At 33.0% G+C, this 26,128-nt stretch overlaps 4 protein-coding genes across 5 annotated transcripts; 2 read left to right on the top strand and 2 right to left on the bottom strand.

Moving 5' to 3' along the window:
- Positions 1-1,458: 1,458 nt before the first annotated feature.
- Positions 1,459-3,276, bottom strand: LOC110606647 (E3 ubiquitin-protein ligase RNF185). Its single transcript, XM_021745551.2, has 2 exons — positions 3,012-3,276; positions 1,459-2,377 (listed from the first exon to the last, which is right to left on the bottom strand). Exon 2 carries the CDS (start codon positions 2,348-2,350, stop codon positions 1,664-1,666), a length of 687 nt encoding a protein of 228 aa, XP_021601243.1. The 5' UTR covers positions 2,351-2,377; positions 3,012-3,276; the 3' UTR covers positions 1,459-1,663.
- Positions 3,277-8,185: 4,909 nt separating this feature from the next.
- On the top strand, positions 8,186-11,905 carry LOC110606362 (probable 1-acyl-sn-glycerol-3-phosphate acyltransferase 4). The gene is made up of 4 exons (XM_021745134.2): positions 8,186-8,540; positions 10,154-10,769; positions 11,024-11,154; positions 11,375-11,905. Exons 2-4 carry the CDS (start codon positions 10,201-10,203, stop codon positions 11,812-11,814), a joined length of 1,140 nt encoding a protein of 379 aa, XP_021600826.2. The 5' UTR covers positions 8,186-8,540; positions 10,154-10,200; the 3' UTR covers positions 11,815-11,905.
- A 3,160-nt stretch (positions 11,906-15,065) lies between these two features.
- LOC110606658 (pathogenesis-related thaumatin-like protein 3.5) lies at positions 15,066-16,317 on the top strand. Its single transcript, XM_021745569.2, has 2 exons — positions 15,066-15,226; positions 15,484-16,317. Exons 1-2 carry the CDS (start codon positions 15,178-15,180, stop codon positions 16,170-16,172), a joined length of 738 nt encoding a protein of 245 aa, XP_021601261.1. The 5' UTR covers positions 15,066-15,177; the 3' UTR covers positions 16,173-16,317.
- A 1,216-nt stretch (positions 16,318-17,533) lies between these two features.
- On the bottom strand, positions 17,534-24,938 carry LOC110606833. 2 transcript variants are annotated; one of them, XM_043953427.1, is made up of 17 exons: positions 24,444-24,938; positions 23,280-23,636; positions 23,056-23,184; positions 22,751-22,883; positions 22,514-22,627; positions 22,342-22,415; positions 22,184-22,258; positions 21,544-21,636; positions 21,302-21,362; positions 20,656-20,988; positions 20,381-20,507; positions 20,187-20,286; positions 19,531-19,600; positions 19,288-19,440; positions 19,046-19,141; positions 18,208-18,527; positions 17,534-18,096 (listed from the first exon to the last, which is right to left on the bottom strand). In XM_043953427.1, exons 1-17 carry the CDS (start codon positions 24,522-24,524, stop codon positions 17,833-17,835), a joined length of 2,580 nt encoding a protein of 859 aa, XP_043809362.1. In that variant the 5' UTR covers positions 24,525-24,938; the 3' UTR covers positions 17,534-17,832. The 2 variants fall into 2 exon arrangements, with proteins under 2 accessions (XP_043809362.1, XP_043809361.1); XM_043953426.1 differs by lacking the exon at positions 24,444-24,938 and adding an exon at positions 23,796-23,960.
- Between the last annotated feature and the right edge of the window lie 1,190 nt (positions 24,939-26,128).

Here is a 26,128-nt window from a genome sequence, read left to right as displayed (position 1 = left end):
CTGTAAGGAGAAAGTGATAGATAACCAAAGAGAACACTAAATGAAATACCATTCACCTAAAACCTTCAAGCAGTTGTCCATTCCACAAATAATACAAACTCCTTTTGCATGGTCTTAGATCAATGCGCCTCAAGTTACAATATGAAACTCTCCCAGTAGAACTGGCATTCGCCTATGATTGTTGATCATATAGGTATGCCTGGGTCTCAAGTAACTTCTTGTGGGTGCTGAATCCACATGTGAATCCATTCTGGATGGGTCTCAAGTAACTGTTCAAACGTCAAAGGAACATTGACAGGATCGAGCATCAAGCCAAGTAGAGGACTAATGAGAGCAAATTAGCCAAATGGTTCCAGATATACCAGTCCACTAGGCACGTGCATCATTTACTACAATGATACGTCAGAACCCACAAGTCTGAAACAAATAGGCGCCTTAAAGACAACTGTATCAAAATGTCATCGTGGTTGAACCACTGCCTTAACTTAGCAGATATCATCATGAAAATACAATCTAAGATACTCTGAAGCACCAAGTATAACACATGACTTGAGTTGGTCTAAGTCCATGAACCATGACATTCAAGAAAATAACCATAATATTAACGATAAACATTAATCTATAGCACAAAAGCGAACTCCAAATATATTTGATGAGTACACTAGTTCCACTTAAGGCAACAAGGGTACCAAGAAATTTCATAGCATACGACAGCCCATGTCTAGGAACAAATTTCATAAATTGACAAACCATAGATACCATCGAGACGAAAACTATAATCACATAAATTCCAATTAAAATAACTCATCTCAAGTGTAGCTGATAACCTTACCTCCCCAGGAGCCTGACCAACCACCTGCATATTTGATAGCTACAGAAACAGACTAATCCAAGAGTGCTATTCTCATTAAATCTCATAGGCCATTTCGACTCATGAGGCAGAAATAACTTCTATTACCAGGACTATGACAATTCATAGCAAATCCTCGTTCATAAGTTTGCCAGGCATTAAACCAGCACCAGTAATCACATAACAGTGAATCGTCTGCCTTACTAATAGTAAGGCACTCATTTATTGCTACATAAATACAGATTGTCCAAGAATCATATGTCACTTCCTTCTCTAGTTGAGACAGAAAATTTACAGTCTATATCTTTTGCTACATATTATTATTACCTGATTGGTCAAATTAGGCAATTCTTTCTGGCCCTATAATCACACTATCAATAAACAAGTTTCCTCAAATGAGAAAAGAGCAAGAGTTTGAAGCTACACTAGTAAACACATGATTAGGACTGAAACCATGAGGGGAGCAAGTATTTTGGTTATCAGGAAAATGTGAATAAAGGAAAACTACTATATACTTTAACTGCATTGCTTCTACTATGTGGTAGCTAACTTGCCATAAGGATCCACTCAATCCATGTTTGCACATGGATGCCAAAGAACTTACAACATAACAAGAAAAAACAATCAAATCACATTCCACAAAGATGACGAAAACATACAGGAGCTACAAGAGTTCTGACAGTGTACGATATGGACAATTTCCCTGGTACCAAAAAAATTTAGAAAAAAAAAAAGGTGCACTAACGGCTTTACAAAGACGTGAGAATGATGAGCCCTAAACATCCATTAACAGGATGTGAAAATAGATTTAATCTATTGCCAAATGAGAGCAAGGAGAACACAAAAACCAATAAACAGAAGTAGCCTCTTCAGATAATAATCTTGCTGTCCTTGCCCTTGGTGCGGAGGATATCCATGTGCATGACCGCCATGAAAAGAGTTAGAGAACCCATAAGGAAAGCCAGCAGCCGCCCCATACATGGCAGGATCAGGAAATCCATGCAATTGAAGGTTAAAAAGAGAAGGGATGAGCCCACCAAAAGCTGCAGACAATGTAAAATTCCCAAACCTAGCTGTTGCCATTGGAGCAAATCCACCCAGCCCTCCCATGAATCCAAATCCATGTTGAGCAAAATGATTTGGTTCTGGCGGAGGAGCTGTTTCAGGCCTCTGCCCAGCTGGGCGGTTAGGAATATTAACACCAGGAATGGACTTTGATCTAGGGTCCGTTGATGTTTTACCCCTACCATACAGGGGAACCAATTTCTCCTCCTCCACCAAAGCCTTACAAACAGGGCATTCCTTAGATTGTGAGTGAAAGTGGAGCCATTTGTAAAGACAGGGCCAGCAGAAAAGATGGCCGCACAGAGTTACTATGGGATCCTGAGCTAAGTCAAAGCAAATATTGCATTCAAAGTTACCAGCATCACCATTACTGTTGCTAGAAAATGAGGGGTTTTGGGGTGGCCTGCTTGTTGATTCCCCAAAACCACTTGCCATCTCCCGATTTAATCCTCAATCAAACGCCTATAAATGACATGCAAAATTATATCAACACTAGCAATAACAATAGTAATCTGGCATTAATTGACGACGAATAATTAGAAACTGCAATACCATTACCAAATCGTCCCAAGTATATTTAAACTTGCAGGCCTTAAACATGAGTTCTCAAGGAAGAACCGTCCACAAAAGACTGTCCTTAAAGCCAATGAAAGGAAGGAAAATTTTATAATAACAATGAACCCTCATGGCTCCATTTCCAACAGTAGAACGTGCCAAATAAAAAAGGGCAACGGGAGTTTTCCAGGGCGGACTTATGCAATTTGAATTCTACAGTTTTGTGATTTCTAATAACCAAACAGTTCATTTAGAGTTGAAAAGTAGTATTTACAAACAAAAATTTCAAGCCCCCAAATTAGAATCAGAACTCCAAATAACCAACAAATTGAAAACACCCAATCTTCAGATCTCTCTCCAAAATCGTAATTGCGTGGGACAACATGCAACAACTTGATTGAGGGCAATTACTTCTAGAAGATCGAGGCAATAATTAACAAATAAAAGATTCTTATCAACAAACAAAATTAAATCCAGAATTCAAAATAATTTGTTACAATAAGAACGATAACGATATGAAATTGAGAAAGTAATTACTAACCTTCTATATCTAATTATATAGAGAAATCAAAAAGATCGATCGATCCGATCGATCCCAATAGTCAAATGGATAATGCGGGAAGCTCTGAAAAATCCACAGAAATTGATTTGACTAAGAAGAATTATTTTCTTTTCTCTCTCTTTTTTTTCCCCCTTTTTTGTCTTTCTATTTCCGAAATTTCGACTCCGAGTTGCTTTCTTCCCATGTTTAGCGCGTACCGGTTGGTTTTGGTTTCTCCCAGATTTTCCCAGCTGTCACGTATCTACCAACCTCTTGAACCTTCTTCAGGATTGACCGTCGGATTTGTGAGGACTTTCCATTTCAAATGATTGAACGAGAGAAAAACGACGATTTTGCGAGTCCATTTTCCTACGATGTACTCGAGCACTGTTGTAATATTACTTGTTTGGCAACGAGAATAAGGTTAGGATTCAGTAATTGTACACCAGAATACCGATTTCTTATTTGCGGGTATTTAGTGACCCTGGCCCATCAATTCAAAGTTGGAGATAATCTATAATATTTTAAATTTTATTTTATTTTTTTAAACATTTAAAATGTATTATTTATTTATTTATTATATTTTTATTATTATAAACAAATCTTACTAAATAATTTATCAATTTAGTTATAGTAGATTATAATATACTTTTAGTTATATAAAAACATTATTTTTTATTTTCGTACAATTTTTTAAGATTAAAAATGAACCATAAACTTCAGCCAGTTTATTAGTTTAATTCATATAATTTAATTAATAATTCTTTTCATTTTACAATCAATGAATTGTTATGCAATTAAAATTTTAAATAAGTTTAAATATTTATAAATTAAAAAAAAACCTACTTTTGTTTGGTTATATATATATATATATATATATATATATATATATACTATAAATGTGGTGAGTTGAGGAAGAATAATGGAATTTGTCTTTTTTATATTATTTATTATTTAATTTATTTAAATAAATAAATATTAAATATTAAATTTATTTAATATACTATTTAATTTAATATAAAAAATAAAAATAAAAATTAAAAAAATTTCCTATTCAATTAAAATTTAGTCAAAGTTTCCTAAATGATGCTTAATCACATTTTAAATATTTATTATCTAAAGCAAATATAAAAAAAATAATTTTGTTAACATCTATATCTTAAAATAAATATAAATTTTATTTATATTTTTAATATTTAATTCTAATTTATTCTAAATTTAATTTGATTAATCCATTACACTAAAATAATTTCGATAATAGAAATTATATCAAATTAATATTTTATTAAATTTGTAAACTCTTTATTTTTTATTCTATATAAACATATAATAAATATGATATTTTATATATGTGATAAACTCATCGCTCATTATTTTCACTTCAATGTAATACTTAGGATAATGAACTCATGCATATATAAAATATTATATTAATTACATATTTATTTATATAACTGATAACGATAATAAAAAATAAAAAGCTTATAAATTTATAAAAAATTACTTTAGGTAATTTATCCTTTCCCTTCTTATTGATTTAGTATATATAAATTTTTATCCAATCTCATACCAGAGATTTAACTCTATTGAATTTCAAATTAATTAAAATAGAATATTAAAAATAAAAAAAAATTATATTTATTTTAAAAAATAAATATTAAAAAAACTCACAAATATTTTTTTTTAATATTTCCTTTAAACAATAAATATCTAAAACGTGATTTATCGTTGTTTACAAAATTTTCACAATGTTTAGAAAATTTTCAATTGAATAAGAAATTTTTTAATATTTTAATACCAAATTAAATAAAATATTATTATAGATTATAGATATATTTTTTCACCACACCAATTTTAATAATAATGCCGGCTCTTTAGTTTTACTCTTTTTTTGTTTTTCCCTTGTACATCTTCATCTAATTACGCCAGAAATTAATAAAAATATTGAAGTTTTAATAATTTTATCACTAATAATATATAATTCTCAATCATTTTACATATTTATAACATTTTAATTATATTTTGAACAATAAAAGTGAGTGAGTCTCCATACAAAAATAATTTTTTCCACTTCAAATCTGTGATATTGTCACCCGTTCTTTTCTTATAAATATAAATTTAATATATTTTTTACAATTAAAATATAATACATAATTAAAACTCATCATATCTTTAAAAAATATATATTTTTTAAATAAATAAATTTATGAAACAATGAAAGAAAAAGATAAGTGACAACATTTTAAATGTGTGAATTAAATTTTTTTCATACACGTTTTATTATTTCTGCACAATTTAAACGAATTTAGTTATATAAAAGAAGTTCTTATTTTATTTTATTTTTCTCTATTTATCACATAAAAGAAACTTCCATTCTCAACCTTTGAGCTTCACTCAATTACAAATGTCTAATCGGGAATTTTATTTATTTTTATTTTTATTTTTTTTCTTATAAAATTTTTGTAAAACGATTTGCAATTAACGGTAAACATCGACTTCCAATACAAATTGGTCACGACCAGTAAAGGAAAATGGGCCCAACTTAACCAAGCCCATCGTATGTTTGAATTTTAAATTCGGGAATTCATGACTCGTCTATTTGGTCCCCATAGGCCTGAATATTAAAAAAAATTAAAAGTATGGTTTGTACCATTATTCTTAACGAGAATTAACTCAAATTGAAGTATAAATTGATTTTAATCCAGAATAATACGATAACTTAATCCATAAAAGTTCGTACAATTTGACGATAATGAATCAATCGTCTAGAATATTAATAAATTTATTAAATAGTAAAATTTTTTTATAAATGGTGATAATTGCTGAATTTTTAATATTTAAATTGAGATTTAGTTTCGAAAAAAGAAATAGATCCAAATCTCACTGAACCCATTAAGCAAGTCAATCCGTCGATATTCCGTCTAACTCGCATCTAAAGCAAGTCGGCTGCCTAAAGGCCCAGACCTGCTAAAAGAGAATTTATCTCGTATGATGTGACGAAAAATAGAAGCAGACTCAACTATATTGTGACTTTACCACCACGCGTATGAAAAATTAAGTACGAAAAATTAAATAGCCGTTTGACGATAATGAATAAGTAGATATACCGTACGTACAATTTTACATAATAAAGACAGATAACACTGTAATAAAATGATGATTACGTGTCACTAAAGAATAAATAAAAAATAATAAAAGAAAAAAATATAAACTTTCAGACTAAATTTATATACATTTGAAAAATTTTATCTTTTTGAAATTTTAAAATATTAAAAAAAATTTATAGTCGCCGGTAGATTGACTTTAAAGAAAATGAGTTAAAATTTAATTATGATTTTGATGATTTTAGTTTTAATTATAAAATATTTTGGTAATTATTATTTTTTTTTTTCTAATATTTGAATGAAACTAAAATAGTCAATTTTGTTCGACTTAGGAAGAAAAGGATTGCCCTCTAAGTAATCTAGTTTATAACCGATCCACTTCATTAAACTATTAATTCAAATCAAACTGGATTCAGTTAGGGCTGGGCCAAATCAACCCGTGGCTACCCCATTGTACTTTCAGTGAGATATCGTCAGGGTTGAATCAGTTGATCGTCAACAAACTTAAAAAGACCGTCGAGTTTTGATCTATTAAAAACAAAAAGACACATGGTAAGCACATGGAATTGATTTTTCTTCAAATCATTACCCCTCTAGAAGCCAGACTTTGCATCCAAATCCCAATAGTGATTGGGTAAACGACAAGCTGCATAAAAGTCATATGGAAACCAATACAGCAAAACTGATTCCGGATGTGTCTAATATAACCCGCTGTCATTAAACTAAATATTTTTATTAAAATTTAGATTATTAAAAAAATTCAAATATTTACTATTTTTTATATTTATATTATAATCTTAAAATAAAATCAATTTTTTTAATGATTGACTCAATTTTAATTATTTATTTTAATCAATTTTAATAAAAAAATTTATAGTTTAAGTATCATAATTATTCTTTAAAAGATTTTTAAATAAAAAAATCTAAACATTTATATTAATTCATATTTATATTTAAAATTTAAAATTTTAAATAATAAAACTAAACATTTTTCTATTTGTCACAATTATAATTAAAAAATTAAATTAAATATGAAAAAATTAATGATAAATTATAATATAATCTCTAAATTTTAAATTAATAAATATATATTTTTTAATTTAAATTTTATATTAAAAATAAATTTATTTTATATTTATCATATATAATATTAAATAAACATTTATTACAAATAATTTTTAACTCCATAAAATATTACATACAAATAATATTATATATTAAAATATTTCAAAGTTTATACTTACTATTACTATTATAAAATATATATGTATTTTTAATATATAAAAATTATATTTTATATTAATAATATTAAATAAAATATTATATATTTTATAACGTAAAGTCATTTTTTATAATTTTTATAAAAATTTAAATATTTTAACTATATTTTATCAGTTATTTAATATATTCAATATTTTTATTTTGATCATCTATATAATAACTAAATTAATAATATATATTAATTTATTGATTAATTCGATAAAAAATTATATTTCATATTAATAAGATTAAATAAAATAAAATATTATATATTTCATTTTATAATTTTTTATATTTTAAATTTTTATTAATAATAATAGAAATAAATAAAAAAATTGTTGAAATAAAAATATATATTTTAAGTACTATTTTATTAGTCAAATAAAATATTAGGAATTATATTATAATTTTTTAATAATTTTTTGTATTCAATAATTTTATTATTTAAAATTTTAAATTTTAAATATAAATATGAACTAATATAAATATTTTAATTTTTTTATTCAATAGATTTTTTAATATACATAACACGTGGATTATAAATTTTTTTATTAAAATTAATTAAAAAATACTAAAATTGAATGAAAGAATTAATTTTATTATTTAAAATTTGGATAAAATTTTAAAATTAAGTTATAAATATAAAAAATGATAAATATTTAAATTATTTTATCTAAAAAAACTTAAAATTTATGTATATTGAATTAAAACGTATATAATAAATTCACGAATTTAAATATAAATATTGAAATTTAATAGTAATTGTTAAATTCTTCCTCTCGTGAACTCGCGGCTTTCGCATGATCGCATCCCCAGCGTTGGCCATTTTCTTCGTTTCCACCAAATCCAAAGGAGTCAAGCGCGAAACTTCTCTGCATTGCCCTTTTTGAAATATTCCTTTTTTTTTTTAATTACTAATTTTACTTTTTTAGCCGACGAGGTCCAAGTAATCAAAAGTGATGGGAGTTGGAGGGAGCTCTTATTAGGAAAATTATCTGCGTGCGATTTATTCTGCTTAATATAGATTCAAATTCGCTATTGGATTGACCCTCCAGTTTTTGAATATATGGAGAAGTCTTCATCTTCTTCTATTCCAACCAGAAGACTCTTCATCTTTAGGCCAAAGACACAACCTCATCTTTCTCGCTTCGTATCTGGAGACGAGGTAACACCACTGCAAACTTTTTTTTTTTTATATTCTATTTCAATTAGCTCTTCCACTATTCCTTCGGGATGTTTTCCCCCGATTTTATGTTTAAAAAAATCATTCTTCAGAATTTTCTATGTTGGGCATTAGTGAGTAGTAGTTTCTGAATCTCTGATCGTTCCTGTCATAGTTAATGTTTTTTCTTTTTTCCTCGCTTCGCTCTCTGCTTAATTTCGCCAATAGTAATTAATTTTTAACTGTGACTAAATTTCAGTTTGTATCATTTATGTATATTTATTTATATCTTCAACAGAATAATTGTTGAAATTGAATAACAGTGACCATATGAAATTGGGACAATTTGCCCATAATAAAATTTAACTCGTTTATCTTGCGTATTATAACTCAACATCGATCGCAGTTATTGTTTTGAGGAGAATTGCTTTAGCTTCAGAGAATAGACTAATAGTTGAAAAAGTTTTAATTTTGTTAAATCAAACCCAATGGTTGACAATGTGCGTAAAACCATTTGAGAGTACTTTGATTAGTTTCCGCGGCTTTGTGCTTGGAGAGAAGTTTTTGCTGCTAATAATGCAGAGTGCTTACTTGGCATTCTTGTGTAGGTTTCGGTACTATTGAAAGTTATAGAGTGTAGGTGGTTCATAGTTGATAGGGTCTAAATGAACCAAATCTTTTGTGAGTTAATTAATGTTCGGTTCTATAAAAATTCAACCGAGTTTAACTCGATTTTAAATGAGCTAAATTCGAGTTTAATTTTTAGATTCATTTAGTAAACGAGTCAAGTTTGTACTCCATGTTATTAGGCTCGTAAATAATTTCATTAAACAGACTGAAATTAACATTATCAGTGAAACCTTGCATATACATTCACGAGCCAAATCTAAATCTTCTAAAGTTACAGCTCTATATAGCTTAACTACACTCTTAAAACTTATATATATTTTGAGCTCTTTTTTATAAGTTTACAAGCTAATTTATATATATATTTATTTAGTTTTAAATTTATTAATTTTAAATGAAAAGTCATTATACATATAAATAAAATGAACTATTTGATATTAAACTCGATAAGAACTTTGACTCGTCTGAACTCATTTGTTAAATGAGTCAAGTTTGAACTTATTAATATTCAACTCGATTTTGGAATGAGTAGTTTAAGTTCTACTCAAATTCGAAAAAATTTTAATGAAACAAAATTAAACTCTTTAAAACTTGGCACGGCTAAGTTCATTTAGACCCCAATTGTTTACTCCTTCTATTTGTAACCCAAGGAGCAATTCCAACTTTTGGGCTACCATATTACTGGTTCATTTCCTGCTGAGAGAGCAATAATACGTTGGCTTAATTGATATGCTGTTATTTTTTAGCATTAGCGCTAGGCAACTAGTAGCTTGTTGACTTTTCTTGTTATCAATTTCTTTGCTTAACCCATAGTGATTTACTCTTCCTCCAACAGGGCTGTTAGCTTGAGTTATACACTACTTAGTAGACATACAACTGTAGTTGGTTGTTTGAAAATGAGTTGCTTCATTTGTTTTTTTTGTGCATTATAATATTTCTATAAAATGATGAGGACATCTCGAGTAACTCTAATGCACATTGTGTTGCAGCTGGCCTTAGGAGGAAGGGAGTTCTTTATATCAGATCCTGGAAAGAGATGGAAGTTTTTCAGCCTATTAAAACTTCTAATACACAAAAACACCGTCCCTTAACTCCTTTTAGGTTCATAAGGGGTCTGATATGTCTGCTGGTGTTTCTTTCTACGTCTTTTATGTTTTTAGTGTATTTTGGGCCCCTGGGCGTGATAAGCCGTCTAGCCAGCTTGCATTATCGCAGAAAAGTAGCCTCGTTCATCTTTTCCATTTGGCTAGCTTTGTGGCCTTCTCTATTTGAAAAGATAAATGGGACTAAAGTTGTATTTTATGGGGATGCTGTCCCAGCAAAAGAACGTGTTTTGATCATCGCCAATCATAGAACCGAGGTTGATTGGATGTACTTGTGGGATCTTGCATTGCGGAAAGGGTGCCTGGGCTCCATTAAGTATATCCTCAAGAGCAGCTTGATGAAACTACCTGTATTTGGTTGGGGCTTTCACATTTTGGAGTTCATTTCAGTTGATAGGAAGTGGGAGGTTGATGAACCTGTCATGCGTCAAATGCTTTCAACCTTTAAGGATCCTCAAGATGGCTTGTGGCTTGCACTTTTTCCTGAAGGGACTGATTTTACGTACAGCCTTGTTCCCATATTTCTCCTTAAATTTCCGCATTCTTGCTTTCTCATGTTATCATTCTCAAAATTTCCAAAGCCTACTAAAAACCTGGACTAGTTTGGTTAGCAATTAAAGAAATTTATAGTAGAGTAATCCATGATTTTTCTGAGCATTCTAGGATATATTTTTCACATTTGGTATGGTGTTTTTATATAAGATTATATAACGAGACCATTGAAGAGGTTTACCTTTTGCTTGCATTTTTACACAGAGAACTCAAATGCCTAGGGAGTCAAAAGTTTGCAGCTGAAGCTGGACTTCCTGTGCTGACCAATGTACTGCTTCCAAAAACAAAGGGTTTTTGTCTTTGCTTGGAAGTTCTTCGCAGTTCCTTGGATGCAGGTTATCTTCAACTAATTTCTACTGTTATATATTTGATTGGAAGGAACATTATAGCATTTGAATGGAAAATTTTCAAAAAGCTAAGAATAGCAAGTTTTAAATCAAAGCAACTCTTGCAACAATTAACCGCTATACTTGCATGATTTGTTAAATTATATACTTCTATCTTCATGCATCCTGACATTATCGTACACTTATCATGTCTCTTGTTTCACTGCAGTTTATGATGTAAGTATTGCATACAAACATCAATTTCCTACATTTCTGGACAATGTATTTGGTCTGGATCCTGCTGAAGTTCACATTCACATTCGACGTATCCCAATGAAGGATATCCCAGCCTCTGATAGTGAGGCTGCTTCTTGGTTAATGAATACCTTCCAGCTCAAGGATCAGTTGCTCTCAGATTTTGGAACTCATGGTCATTTCCCAAATGAAGGTACTGAGGAAGAACTTTCTACATTGGAATGCTTGGTAAATTTTGTAATGGTGATTTCCTTGACTGCAATATTTACTTATCTCACCCTTTTTTCCTCCATTTGGTTCAAAATTTATGTAAGTTTAGCATGTGTTTTTCTTGCCTTGGCTACTTACTATAAATTTCAGCCACTGCCAATTATAGGCTCTTTTATACCAATGTTTAGTTGCAGGAATATCTAGTGATGAATAGCCTGTTATAGAAGATGATCAAATATACAAAATAGATCTCATGTAAACCTTGTTGGAAATAGATAGGAATTTTCATTTTAATAATTTATTTCCATTGTTAATGGGTAAAGGATGAAAAATCTATTGGAACTTAGTACTTATTCCCTAGGGTTTTTAAAGCAATTTAAGTTTATATGCTTTATGTATTACTTATACCATGAAGAATATATAGCGATTAGCGAGTACCTCTGATTTATTGTTAAAAGGTGCAGTGTGAATACCGTTGGAGCTTCACCCGAAATTTATAATAGCGATTAGCAAGTACCTCTGATTTATTGTTACAGTTCATTTTCATGTGCTAATGTTTCATCCAAAACATCCACCTTTATGTAAAATGATATCTTCCTCTCAGTAGTTACAGCCCAGTCCCAGGTTTTCAAACTGTAGTCACAAATCTATAGCATAGGTTGGGCTGGACCAATGTACGATACTCTATACAAACTCCTAGTTTAGATCCACACAAATCCATGATTGGGCCTGATGTGGCAACCGGACTAGTCAATAGTGCTAGACAGCGTTGGAAAGTAAGTCTTTATATTGAAACCCAATCGAAATCTCATGGCGGTAATAGACAATAATAGTTGCAAGTTGCAACCTGAGATACTTGACCCAAGTGTGTTGCTGGTTTGGGTTTATTAACATTCACAGGTTCACCAATAAAGCTAAAATCTTAAGGGGTTCTGAAGGTCCCACCCATGAATAGGATGGTAACAGTATTAGATCATTGTGGGATAAGCGGTGCATTACCATCTATTATGTTGTTGAATGCTATCCTTTTCTCCGACTCTTTTTATCACTTGCATCATCTTGTCAGCCCCTCAACGAAGCAACTGAAAATAGGCATATAAAAAATACCAGACATGTGTGGTCCTTGCTACGTGAGGATGATGTGGAAGATAAAAACAGTTGCAGTTGATAGGGTTTCGTCACATATGGATAAAAGATTATTTTTTTTCTTTTTTTTTTTTTAAAAAAAAGATTGATCTTGTCAATGAAGGAAGAAACAAAAAGTGAAAGGCAAGTAGGTAGCTTTTATCAAAATCACCTGAGTGACAAAACAATGCTTCAGTTGTCATCATAGATTTTGGAAGTTCAAAACATGTGGTTGCAACATACAATAGACACTTTATATCTTCCTCTAATTTTGTTATTATTATTAAGCGTGTATTAGGTTTCCTTTGGTGATGCTATCTTGGATTTTTATCCTGTTGGGTAATGCCGCTGTAATGACGTGAATGTGGCATCTCTTTTTCATTTTAAAACTTATTTAAATCTGGAATATATGAATTTGTAACGGAAATAATTTTTTTTCAACAAAAATTGGTTAATTTTTTATTTTATCCTATTAATTTTAAACTAACCGCGGAATAAATGAAGAATAAAAGTGAAAACTGGTGTGGACTTGTGGAGGGCAACGGTAGTCAAAGATCTATTATTTCTAAACATTTATAGTGGCAGAGGATTCGATTTGGATGGTTCTTTGAAAATGGAACCTTGTTTTGGGTGGATGGTGAAGGAGGGCAAGAAGTCTCGGTGTTTGGTGGTCGCAATTGGAGATAGTAAATTCCGACATGGAGTAGGAGACAGTTGAACAAAAACGCGAAATGCATGAGCAAAACACAAGATTATATAAGGTGGTATGTCGTTTTACCAAAACGGAGAGAAAAAAGGTGATGAATTGATTGATGGGTTAGGTGGAGCAAGAGCCGTCTATAATCTAGTTTACCGACAGTACAGTGTTGCCTATTTTCAATCTTCCTTCCAAAGAAAAGGAGGCAACCGATTTGCCAAAGTTATTTAATTTTACTAGGACTATAACTAATACCAAATTTATTGGCCAACAGATCTAGTTAGTGGGCATTACAATGTTGATTCTAGCTGTGTGCTTATTACTTGCTCATTGGCTCATTTTTTCAACAAATACGGGTCGCCCACCGTCAATTTCAATTCTCAAAATTGAGAATATGGAAGGCAATCAATCGCACTTATTGCTCATTTATTTTATAGTACCATGTAAATCACCGAATTAGGAAGGACAATGCCAGATTAACTACTCCCACCATTTCCTGAGAGAAAAAAAAATACACTGAGCTATAATCATATTTTGGTCTGCGTGAAATTCATTAAACGTGTCGGTTCCAATAATTACTTATTCTTTCCACTCGCCTTACATGTTATTTTTAAAAAATTATAGTATATCACTTTGAAAATATTAATTTTATTTCCATTAAGTATAAACCTATCTAATTATTGAATTGGATAATGGAAGCGAATCTAGTGATCTAGGGGAGTCGAGGGAAGCAGGTGCGATGTTAAGTTCCTCAGAACGTGCGAGAGTGGGAGAGTTGATGTTTGCCACGTGACTGGTCACCCTTGTAATTTCAAAATTCCTCAAATCTCAATGCTGATTTGAAAACTGGCTGTTTGTCTTGGACAAGGAGAGTTGCTCACATGACCTGATACCATATCTGCCAACCTTAATCACAAATAAATTAAACCAACCCATTATATGTCATCTAAATCATTAATCATTAATTAACGTTAATTTCATATTTAAATCACTTGAATTTTTTTTTTACACCCTCTCCCCAGCTGGAGACGACCGTTATGTTTTTTTTTTTTTTTTTTTTCTTTTTAATAAGAAAGGTATTCTTTTGGGAACACCAACCAATCAAATTTTTTTCCAAGCTTCATTGGATCCTTCACTTGGAGAAATTATTTGTTTGTTGGATGAGTTGGAACATTAATTATGTGAAATTATTACTTCGTTTCATAATGTAACACAAACGGTTTAAACCCCACATGTCCACAAATTACTTTAGCTAGATGAAGGAAAAATATCAGTAATAATCTGAGTCTTTAGAATTTTTCCTTCTAATTATTAGACATGGCCATGGCTTGAAGAGATTGGATTAAAATAAGTCTAATCTCTTTATTTAAAATCAATTAGAAACTGATGCATGCAGCTAGCGCAGGTCATTAGTGGCTAATCTGGTTAATTCGAAAAAGAAGCTGAGTTTGATGAGAACTTAGTTTAACCATGATCACGAAAAGAAAGGGCAAATTAATAAAACAGGAAAATACGTAATTTGCAAAGAGAATCAAAAGTCTAATACTGGTCATGAAAAGGAAGTAGAGAAATTTAATTATTACTTATTAATGTGAAGGTGGGCGCCCCAATATAAATTCAATTCTCTCCATAATAACTTCCACGACTTCAACCATAACCACTCTAACTTCTTCTTCATCTTTCCCCACAAATCTCAAGCAGCCCTCTTCTCTTCTGTTTCTTTCTGTGATCCTCGTTAAACACAAATGGCGATATGCTCCTGGTGTTTTCTTCTCCTTCTTGTCGTTTCTTTAGGTAACTATTGCATTATTTGCACACACTTGTCCATCTTTTGAGGTCTATGAACATTGTTTCTGCGCTTAAAGCTTGATTCTTGTTGTGATTTTTAGTTATTTGCTTCTCTCTTCTTGTTGGGTTTTTATTTTTGTTATTTGAAAAGATTATTCGAAGATCATATGTGCAGAAAACGGCACCATGAACCAACTGAAATGTTATGGTAATTTAACCCAGAAAAGCAAGAACTTGATTACGTTTCTATGAAAAATTTGCAGGCAATCTAGCAAATGCCACGGTTTTCACTCTCCAAAATCATTGCAGCTACACTATATGGCCCGGAACTCTCTCTGGAAACGGTGCCGCCACTCTTGGTGATGGTGGTTTTGTATTGCCACCCGGTTCATCAATCCAGTTTCAAGCTCCACCCAATTGGTCCGGCAGGTTCTGGGCTCGAACTGGGTGCACATTTGATGATTCAGGAGTTGGAAAGTGCGCTACAGGTGACTGTGGTGGTACACTAAAGTGTACAGGAGGTGGAGCTCCACCGGTGACCCTCGCGGAGTTCACTACCGCCGCGAACCCTGCTGAAAAGGATTTCTACGACGTTAGTCTGGTAGACGGATACAACGTTGGCTTAGGTGTAAAGGCATTGGGCGGGTCCGGTGATTGCCAATATGCGGGTTGTCTGGTGGATCTTAACGTGAACTGCCCAGCAGAGTTACAAATGGTTGATTCGGGTTCAATTGTCGCCTGCAAGAGTGCATGTGCAGCATTTAATTCACCCGAGTTCTGTTGTACCGGCGAGCATTCGACACCGCAGACTTGCTTGCCGACGAAGTACTCTGTGTTGTTCAAGAATGCATGCCCAACAGCGTACAGTTATGCTTATGATGATGCATCAAGTACTTGCACTTGCTCCGGGTCGGACTATATGATCACATTTTGTTCCAACGGGTCTGGATAATTTTGTTGGTTGGTGGGTAATTGTGAAATGTGAATGATAGTTTCATTTGATTTAAAGGGTAATTTATATACATGATGGAAATGTATTATGAAAGTTTGTTATATTATTAATTATGAGTAATAACAATGGAAGGGGGTATTTTGTATTTGCTGGGTCCTGAGCCTTGAGCAAGAGCCAAGGGCTAGGTGAAAGGTGGAGATCAAATAACTAGATGGGTTGAATTGCACTACTGACAACTGAGGTGGATCCATCAATACAGTTCAATTTTCAGATTATTTGTTGAAATTTTCAAAAATAAAAGCAAAAATTTGAGAGAGCAAGGCATCATCAAAGGCAATGAGACAGAGATGTCATAGCCGTGGCCTTGATTGCCATAACAGGGAACAAAAGGGACTGAGCCTTGTGGCAAGTAAGTTTGTCAGAGGAAGCAGAGAGGTGAGTTAGGATCTGTGAATCGACTTCATTATCCATAGTTTATTTTATTATTAAAAATTGCTAAAACGTTGATGATCTTTTCCATAATTTTTATGCCCTAAGAGAAAAAAAAGGATAAACTATAATTTAGTCTCTCTAGTTTAGTGAAATACAACCTTTCGTCTCTCTGTTTTAAAAAACTTTCAATTTAGTCACTGTAATTTTTAAAAACTATGTTATTAGTCCTTCCCGTTAGATTTTCAGTTAAATCACCGTTAATTTTAATTAGAAGACTAAAATACTCATAACAACTTTTTCACTCTTGACCTCACCTGCTTCCTCCCAAATGGCCACTTCGACATTCAGATCCACCACCAAGCGAACCCCATTGCGAAATCCTCTGCTTCATCCATTGATATCTCCTCTTCTTCTAATCGATTGTTTTTTGCTTGTGTTTTTAGTTTTGGGTGTACATGATATTTTACAGCTACTGTCCAGGATGCCAATGCTGCTCTTGAGGTTGTTGCTTTCATTAGCTTATTTGTACAGCTGCTTGCATGAAATCAAACACAGGAGGAGGAGGAGGAGGAGGAGGAAATTGGGAAGAAGAAGATCGAGAAGAAGAAGAAGAAGATCGAAAAAGAGAGAAGAAGAAGAAGATCAAAAAAGAGAGAAGAAGAAGAAGAAGAAGATCGAAAAAGAAAAGAAGGAGATCGGGAGGGAGAAGAAGAAGAAGAGGCAGGAGAGAGAATGTGTATTTTAGTCTTTTTAATTAAAACTAACGGTGATTTAACTGAAAATCTAACGGGAGAAACTAATGGCATAATTTTTAAAAATCACAGTGACTAAATTGAAAGTTTTTTAAAACAGAGGGATAAAATGTTATATTTCACTAAATTAGAGGAACTAAATTGTAGTTTATCCAAAAAATAAAAGTATAAGAGGGAAGCAAGAAAACTCGAGATTTTTCATTCTTCAAAAGGCCTTCGGCCCAACCTCTTTAACTCCTCAACAACCCTTCTTCGTCCTTTCTTTTTTTCTCTCCCTATCTTTTTACATACATTTCCAAATCTCTACAAGCTGCTTTCATCTTTGGAAGCTTCTCTCACCCAAAATTTCTTAAATGGCATTTGGGATGAGTGAAGGACAACCACCTAAATCTACAGACCTGCATCGCACGCCGCCATTTTCCTAAAATGGAGCCCTTGAATTAATTACAAGCCAAAATAAAAATTAAAAAAAAAAATTATAGCTGCCTATATTTTACAGATGCCGATGTCCCTTTGAGAGAAGCACTACTTGAAAACAACCTGATCCCCAGACGATTCAACCATGATGCCTTCATCTCTCCAGAGCCCGTGCACTGACCCTCGCCTTCCTCTTCACTGCTGAAGAGGGTTTGGTCTGAGCAGTCCAGTGATGCTCCACAAGCTAAATTATATGACTCACACGCCGAATGGCACACTCGAAGTCTGTCTTCACCATCCTTGTCACACTTTTGTATGGAGATCTGCTCATTTATGGCCAAAATTTTTAGTCAAACAAGATAGACAAATCAATCATTACCATGCAAAGTTTAGAATGTTACTCTCGAAGCAGAGATAATAGACAGGCAACGTACCCAGCAGGCTAATCGCTTAGCGACTGTATCACAGTAGCTGCTGCCGAAGATATTAAACAACTTTCGGGCACCACCAGGGAATAGTCGATGGTAGTTGGGCATTACAACTACTTCTTCTAGTTGCTGCAATATACTTGATTCGCTGGGCGCACAATGTTGACTAGACATATCACTCTTCAGCACATTTCTGCAAACAGATAGGCTAGAGAGAAGTGCGGAGCTATTCTGACATGTGTAGCCTGCATAATCTGAGCATCGGAATTCGCAAACTCCATTATCACAGACCCCACCGTGAAGGCTGCATTGTTCATCACAAGCAGCTGCATATAACACAAAGATGCTTAAGTAGAGAATGGTAGACCAAACTAAGTCAAGGACTTCTATCTCATAGTGTCTGCAATCAGCCTCTACTTCAGTGATTTGAAACACAAATCACACGGGAACAAAAACAAGAAAAACCTTAACAATAACAGTGATCAACTGCTAGATCAAACTTCACACTCATTTGGAATCCTAAGAAAACCCATGAATAGAAAGAAGATTTTGCTGCAGACAGTATTCATTTGATTTATTCAACCTTGAAAAATACTAGAGACATATTTAGAACATTCTAAAGTGAAATTCAGGTACTTTGAAAACTAACAAAAGAATGGGAACGTTCTCAGAAAAGCAGTATAAATCAAACATGATCCACTACATTATCCTTAGCACTTTATTTTCCAGCTTAAACATAATTCAGCACAAATGAATAGGAATGCTACCAGTAATTGAATACTTGTTTGCCTAATTCAGTAAACATGATTTTCCACCGAAAAAGGGGTTGGGTGTATCAAATTACCAGTAGAACAGTCAATTCCAGTAAAACCATCTTGGCATTTACAGATCCCATTTGAAAGGCATATGCCATGCCCATTGCAATTACCAGGGCAGGAGCCTACAAAAGAAATTCAAAGAATGATATCTCCAATAAGTAATCTGAAGCATCCAAACAAATGTAGCTCACAGGTTTAGACGTCCATAAATGATGTTTTGTCCCATCAATTGACTAAAAGTGGCATATTGAAGGATGAAGGAGCTCACGTTTGCTACAATCATAACCATGAAATCCCAGGAAACAATGACACTTTCCATCAACACAATCTCCATTAAAATGGCATGCACTAGGACAATGTCCAGATATAGAAACTGTTCCTATACTACACAGTTCATGGTAAGCAGGGCAAATCAGCTCACCTGTAAACAAATATGCAAAACAAGGAAAAATATGAACACGAGGATTTCATATGTAATACAATGAATAGATATCTTAATAATAATAATTACCATTGAACCCATGGAACTGAATTGGCCCACCAGCTTCAGGACAAACTTTCCAAATACCATCCACTGCAACCTAAAAGAACATTATCAGAAATGGGTAGATCATTGCATAAGGGGAAAAATGTTAAAACTGACCAGGCCAGACGGGCCTAACTCAGTTCCAAAAAGCACCTTGTAAGGGGAGTATTATCCAAGTCATAAATGAAGCACTTTTACCTTATACCCAATCAATGTGAAACAACACCTCCCTCCCCTTCTCATGCCCATGAATAGATATCTAGAGCATGAAGTTTGTAAGACTGGACATTTCTGGAGCGCCCAATATCAAAACAAGAGTTGGCTTTTATATTTGATAAAATAGACTAGGTCTAGGTCTATCCCAAAAGACACTTTGTAATTAGAGGACTGCCCAAGCCATATATGAAGCACTTTTAACTTATATCCGGCTGATGAGGGACAACAGAAAGCAAAAGTGATAGACAAGTTCATTTGATTGTTTTGCATAAATGTCATTTTACTAAAGAACATATTTGAATTATGGTGTCCTATTTTCAAAAAGTAATGCTTGAAGAAAACAGGTAAGTTGCTGAAGCAGATGCATACAAATATAATTTTGGCATGTTAGGGAACATCAAATGCATCAGTGCTCCAGAGCATACCTCAAGAGAGTTGTTTACACATCTGTGCTGATAACAACCATTTCCTTGGGTCACAGAACCCCGCACAAAGCCAGTGCGTACTAAAGATGATGCCATGCACCTATATATGCATTTAAACAGAAAACATATTACCATAATATGCCAAATATATATATATATATACACACTAAGAAAGTTTCAACCACAAATTTCACCTGGAGCTACTCCCTCGAACTTCACCCAACATTCTGTCAGGCGCCCGCGTGCTGTTAGAGTCTGTACATGACCCATCAGAGTAAGCCACAAAGTAGGTACAATAATCAGCCAAAGAGGACTGCCCACCTACAAGGATCAGTACAAGAAGTTAACAGAACTTCAAACTATGGGCTAATCCAACCGACTCATTAAGATTACACAACTAAAATGACATGATCAATGGGATTTATGGACAAGGACAAAGAGCCCTAAAACATCCTGCTCAAGAACACACCTTTATTTGGCTGTGGAAAGTAACGAGCCCACTGAGGGAGGTCCCCACTATAACTTACAATAGGGCAGTAACCCTCAGCCTCCCTGTTATATGTACAGCCTGATAACTGAGTTCTATTGCAATGGTATGCCCCCTTCCAAAGATTGCAAGGGGAGGTCACAAAATCAGTTCCTTGGTTGCGACCCCAATCAAGATGGTCCGCCATGCTATAGTTAGCCTGGTACCAACCGCTGTCCTCCAATAAAGCCAACGTCATCTTTGAAACTACAGATCTTGTATCCACAGATCCTGTCATAATCTCATTCATTAGAAGCCTTTTTTCCCAGTGTGACCCTGCAGGTAAGTTATCAAATAAAATTATTAATTTTTTAAAGGTTTCCATCACTATATAGTTTATAAAACAATTTGGCATTTATTTGACTGCCATAACATGTCATTGAAGCTTAATTTGGCTAAAGCATTTTGCATATGTTATTTTCTCAGTAGTTCTGTCTCCATACTTCATATAATGTACTACACCAGTTTTCTTCAGAGGATAGGTTCAACTGTCAATAGATCTATTTATGGCCAACTTGAGTAAAATACTGCCACTTAGTGACTGAGAAGGAAAAGCAAAAAGAGAGGTCACATAGAAAAGAGGAAAGACCTGATGTGCCACGTCCTCCCCCATCTTCAAGTTCTAAACCCGTAAAATTCTCAGAAAATGCCTGCCAATAAGAGAACCCATTAAAATGTTGTTCATTTTGTGGCCTGTAACAGTCCGAGATTAAACCCCATGAAACATAAATGAATAATATTTTGAAATGTAAAACGCCCATTCAACTCCCAAAATATTAAGAAACAGAAATTGTGCATTCAACAGGAAAGGTTTGCTATTATGATGATTACCCCATAATGATGCCGTGACTGCATGACAACACGTGGAAGCACCACTCGTGTTACCATCCGCCCAAGCTTTTCATCCATGACTTGTTCAGTAACCTAAAAAATAAACTTACCATGAAACAACTGTCCTTGCAGAAAAAGCCTTTCTTTTTCTCCTTTTTTAAAAACAAGAATGATACTCTTTCAGGTTCTGGTATTTCAATTTTAACAAAGCACTCCTAATGATAGTGTATGAGTTGGTATTACTTTTAAAATAATAAAAATACTCGCACAAAATTGTGAGTAGATGAACAACATATAAAAATCTGAAAGCATCAAGAAAAATCATAAATTCTACTGCACCATGTACTTCTTACAAGTTCTCATAGATGCACACGTACTTTTTTCCCACTTTTCATCTTTTGATAACCATTGCAAGCACAATTGAATCATAAGAAAAAGGTTTTCAAACTTGCAAACAAGGAAAAGGGAAGTATTTGTTGGGGATAAAGTCACATTTGAAGAATTGTAACAGTTCATCCTAAAATACGTAGAAAATCACATTCCTTTTCTGATGGACAATTCAGATATTTGCAGCCTATTCAACATAACAAGTCTTCTTGGATGTTGATAAATTTCATTGACCGTGAGTAAGAGCATGTACCTGACCACGCCTTCTTTTCCTCTCATCCCTAAAGTGCGCAAATGCATGGGGATCAAAACCAAGAACATGCATCACCTGGAATTCATTGAGAATGGTAATCAGTATAAATATATAGAATTCCATTCTTTTCCATTCTCTTTAATTTAAAATGTTATGACCTCGTGAATTAGTGTAGCTGAAAGTAATGTCTCTGCTTCAGCTGTCAAATGGCGAGGAGCAACATTCACATGTCCTACAAAAAGAAACATAAAACTCAGAATTCTACCACACTATGTGCAAGACATTGCTATAATTAATTTAAAACAAGGAAGAGCTTGATGAAATAATCACCAGCAATTGCACGACCCCATTGATCACGTTCACATGCAACTGCCCATGCAAGAGTGTTGGCTGTGGTAGGTCTCGTAGTCACAAACAAAACCAAGTCTGCTTCAGCAACTCCCTCTGGAAGATCCAAATAAATATAACAGCAAACTTAGAAATTTTTAATAAAACAAAAGCCACAAAATCAAGAATAGAGATAAGCGATTCAACAAGCCAAATGATGCTTAAATGCCTTGATGATACCTTCAATATATTCATGTGGAAGTTGCACACCTCCATCTTGTCCGCAAGCAGAATATCCACTTAACTGCAAGTTCCCCTTCACAGGCTCAACAGCCAATGCCCTCCTAAACCAATCAACTGTCTGCCCCAAAGCCTACACGAAATTAATTTCAACAATGATGTCTCTGCTTGTTTGAAATTTCATTGTTCAAAGCATTGTCATTACGATTTTGTGCTACATTAAGAACCAATAGCCATCTCAAGCTAAACATAATATTTACATGGTTATTAAAAGCAAAGTGGCAATGATGAGGAGAAGTACTAACCTTGTGAAGGCGACGCCTTTTGTCTTCCCCTGATATATCATCCAAAGTGCAGTTATACCAGCAGTCACCATAAAGTGGAGGATTGCAAGGAGGAGTGCCAGGAAGAGAAGTCACAGCTGGTTCCCCAAGCTGATAAACAAGACGGAACAAGTAACAACATACCAGTTACTTAGGCATGACTAAATTTAAGGACCAGAGCTTTGCAAATTACTTATGACACCAACCTTCACAATGTCGCCCACTTTTTGACAATCTCTATCAGGTGAGAGTCCAACGGCATCATAATTTAAAAAAATCCTAATAGGTTGCTTTGCATCCTTTTGCCGCAGTTGCAATTCTGAAATTCCAAGCAATGCCCTTCCTTTATGATGAATGAACTTTGACATAATAGACTGATCATAAACCTGTGGGGTAACAGAGTACACCTTGCGACCAGGTCGCCTCCTCTGTTCAATTATCTGGTCGTGAATGCATGAATGTGAGACGATGTTTCCACCTTCACTTTCTGATCCTCGCCATTGAATTGGGTGTTCTTGGGTGTCCGCATAAGCAGCTTGAAAACATAAAAATAAAACTGCTATCTGTTTCAAGAAATAAACACGAGTTGTTGAAAACTCTCAAGAGTTTGTATCATCAAAAACAAAACGACCATCAAAGATAATGATAAAATACAATTTGCAATAGAACTTTTGCTAAGAAAATCAACAGATCTAGCAACACCAGAATCACTTAGATAATACCAGAAAAAAGATAAAAACTTTGGACTCCATAAGCTGAACTGCGCTTAACTGAAAGCTTACAAAGCAACCAAATGTTATAGTCGACCCAGAAGTCATTTCTCGCTAAACTGAAGCTCAGATATATCAGGTGCCCAGCTTATTTTAAATCACGACAGATAAGATATTATTTCTAAAAGAATCACCAAAATGAAAAGTTTCGATAAAGTCACCTCAAAAAAAAAAAAAGGGAAAATTAAGAAAAGGAAAGAATGGAAAGATGGTGACCAAACAGAAGATCTTTGGCTCAATTTTTTTTTAAATTAACAAAAAAAAAAAGGAAATCCAAGGCAATAACACTAACGATTATCGAAACAAGTAACCCCGCTTATATAAAACCGAAGCGCCGTTTGCTTACCGAGAAACATGATAAAATAAAATAAAAAAATAAATCTCATAAATCTGATAATCACTAGAGGGTTGCAGTGCAGCAGCAAAATTATAGATTTTCCCATATATTTCCGAAAATTTTTCAGGAGCTAAATGAATAGAAAAATTTCTACATTCTTCACTCAACTAAAACCCCCAAATCTCCCATTTCTAGTGACAAACCAAACCAGAAGAAAACAATGAATGAGTAAAATTAACCAACCCAAATAGGGAAAAAATCACCTCAAAAACAACAACTGCAAGTCTGAGCTTAATATCAAATCTAGTGAGCAAACATGGACTGCAACAAATTATAAACTCCATGAAATGTTTAAAGCTCCAGCACTAAAGAGTGTCGATTCCATCAAACCGCCGGCGATTTTCCGATCGGCCTTAACCCCATGAAAAACCGCTGGCTGTTCAGCATTTCCAATGCCATCTAAGGACAAATAAATGTATACTTCTCAGAGAGAAACTTCAATTATTTATTTTTCCTGTGCGATTTGTGAATGAGAGAACAAAGGAGTGAAAAAGAAGTGTCCTTGGATTTTAATATGGGAGCAGCTTCTCTCAAACAGATTCAAAGTGATTTAATGTTCAAACATAACATTCAAAGTGACTTGAAATTGAAGGCTCTGTTTGGCTCAGTAAATTTTCCTCGGAAAATGAGAGAAAAACAGTGACAGTGAAGACGGAAAGAAGCAGAGGGAGAGAGAGAGAGAGAGATTGAATGGGTTGGGTGGGGCGGGTAGAGTTGTTAACTCTATATTAATTTTTTAATTAGTAATTTTTTTATTTTGTAAGGTTTAAAAATGATAAATTATTATGAAATGGTTACTATTTATTGTAGTTAGTTATATAATCTCTCTAATTTTTAAAAATACATTGAATAATTTCTACTTTTCAGATTATTAATTATTTAATTTATATTCTTCATTAAGTGGCTTAATTTCATTAATAATAAATACAAAATTTATTATTATTTAAATAAATTTAAAGAGATTATGTCTCTGTTATAATTTTTATTATTTTAAATTTATTGTATTTTTCTTTTTAAAATTATAATAATATATAAATTAATTAATTATTCAATTTTATCTTATTTTAAAAAAATTTCTCAAATTTTTTTTATAAATTATAAAATACTCACAAATATATTATAAATGATAAAATTATTTTTATTGCTGCATCTATACTTTATACTTTGAAATTGTATTATTAGTGGGATATGGTCCCTGCCTCATGTCCCACCACTCTCCTCATAAGATTTCAATTCATATCTCCTTTGACAAATCCCATGTTTTCTAATTGAAAAAATTATTTTTTAGTTCATGAGATTTAATGTAATTAATAATTTTATCTCTCTATTTTGACGACCCAACACTTAAGTCATTTACTTTCTTTTTTGTTCAAATTCGTAGTTATTCCGTCCAAAATAACCGTTTGGGACACGTGAATTGACAAAATTAACCCTCACTAAAAATCCCGCTATTTCAAAATCACAAAACCCAAACCCAAATTTCTCCTCTTCTTCTTGAGAGAAGGATATTTTTGAAAAAAATTATCACATCTCACCTTTGACTCTTTGACCAAACGGTTTAAATGGATGGAAGGACTACGAATTTGGACGGAAGAGAAAGTGAGGGACTTAAGTGTTGAGTCGCCAAAATAGAGGGACAGAAGTGTTAATTACATTAAATCTCAGGGACTAAAAAATAATTTTTCCTTTCTAATTTTATAACAACTAAACTAAATATAGTAACTTTTATATATATATATATATATATAAATTTTGGGTTTTATTAAAGACCATTTACTTGATAATTATTATTTGGTAAATTGATTTGCATCAAGGATTGAATCTTTGAACTGGGATATAAAATAAAAATATAAAATATGGATAAATTAAGAAAAACATGAAAATGAAA

This window comes from Manihot esculenta, chromosome 18, assembly GCF_001659605.2.
Source record: "Manihot esculenta cultivar AM560-2 chromosome 18, M.esculenta_v8, whole genome shotgun sequence".
Classification (NCBI taxonomy): Eukaryota; Viridiplantae; Streptophyta; class Magnoliopsida; order Malpighiales; family Euphorbiaceae; genus Manihot; species Manihot esculenta.
Note: the sequence above shows the minus strand (reverse complement) of the source record. Positions and strands in the feature narration are given on the sequence as shown.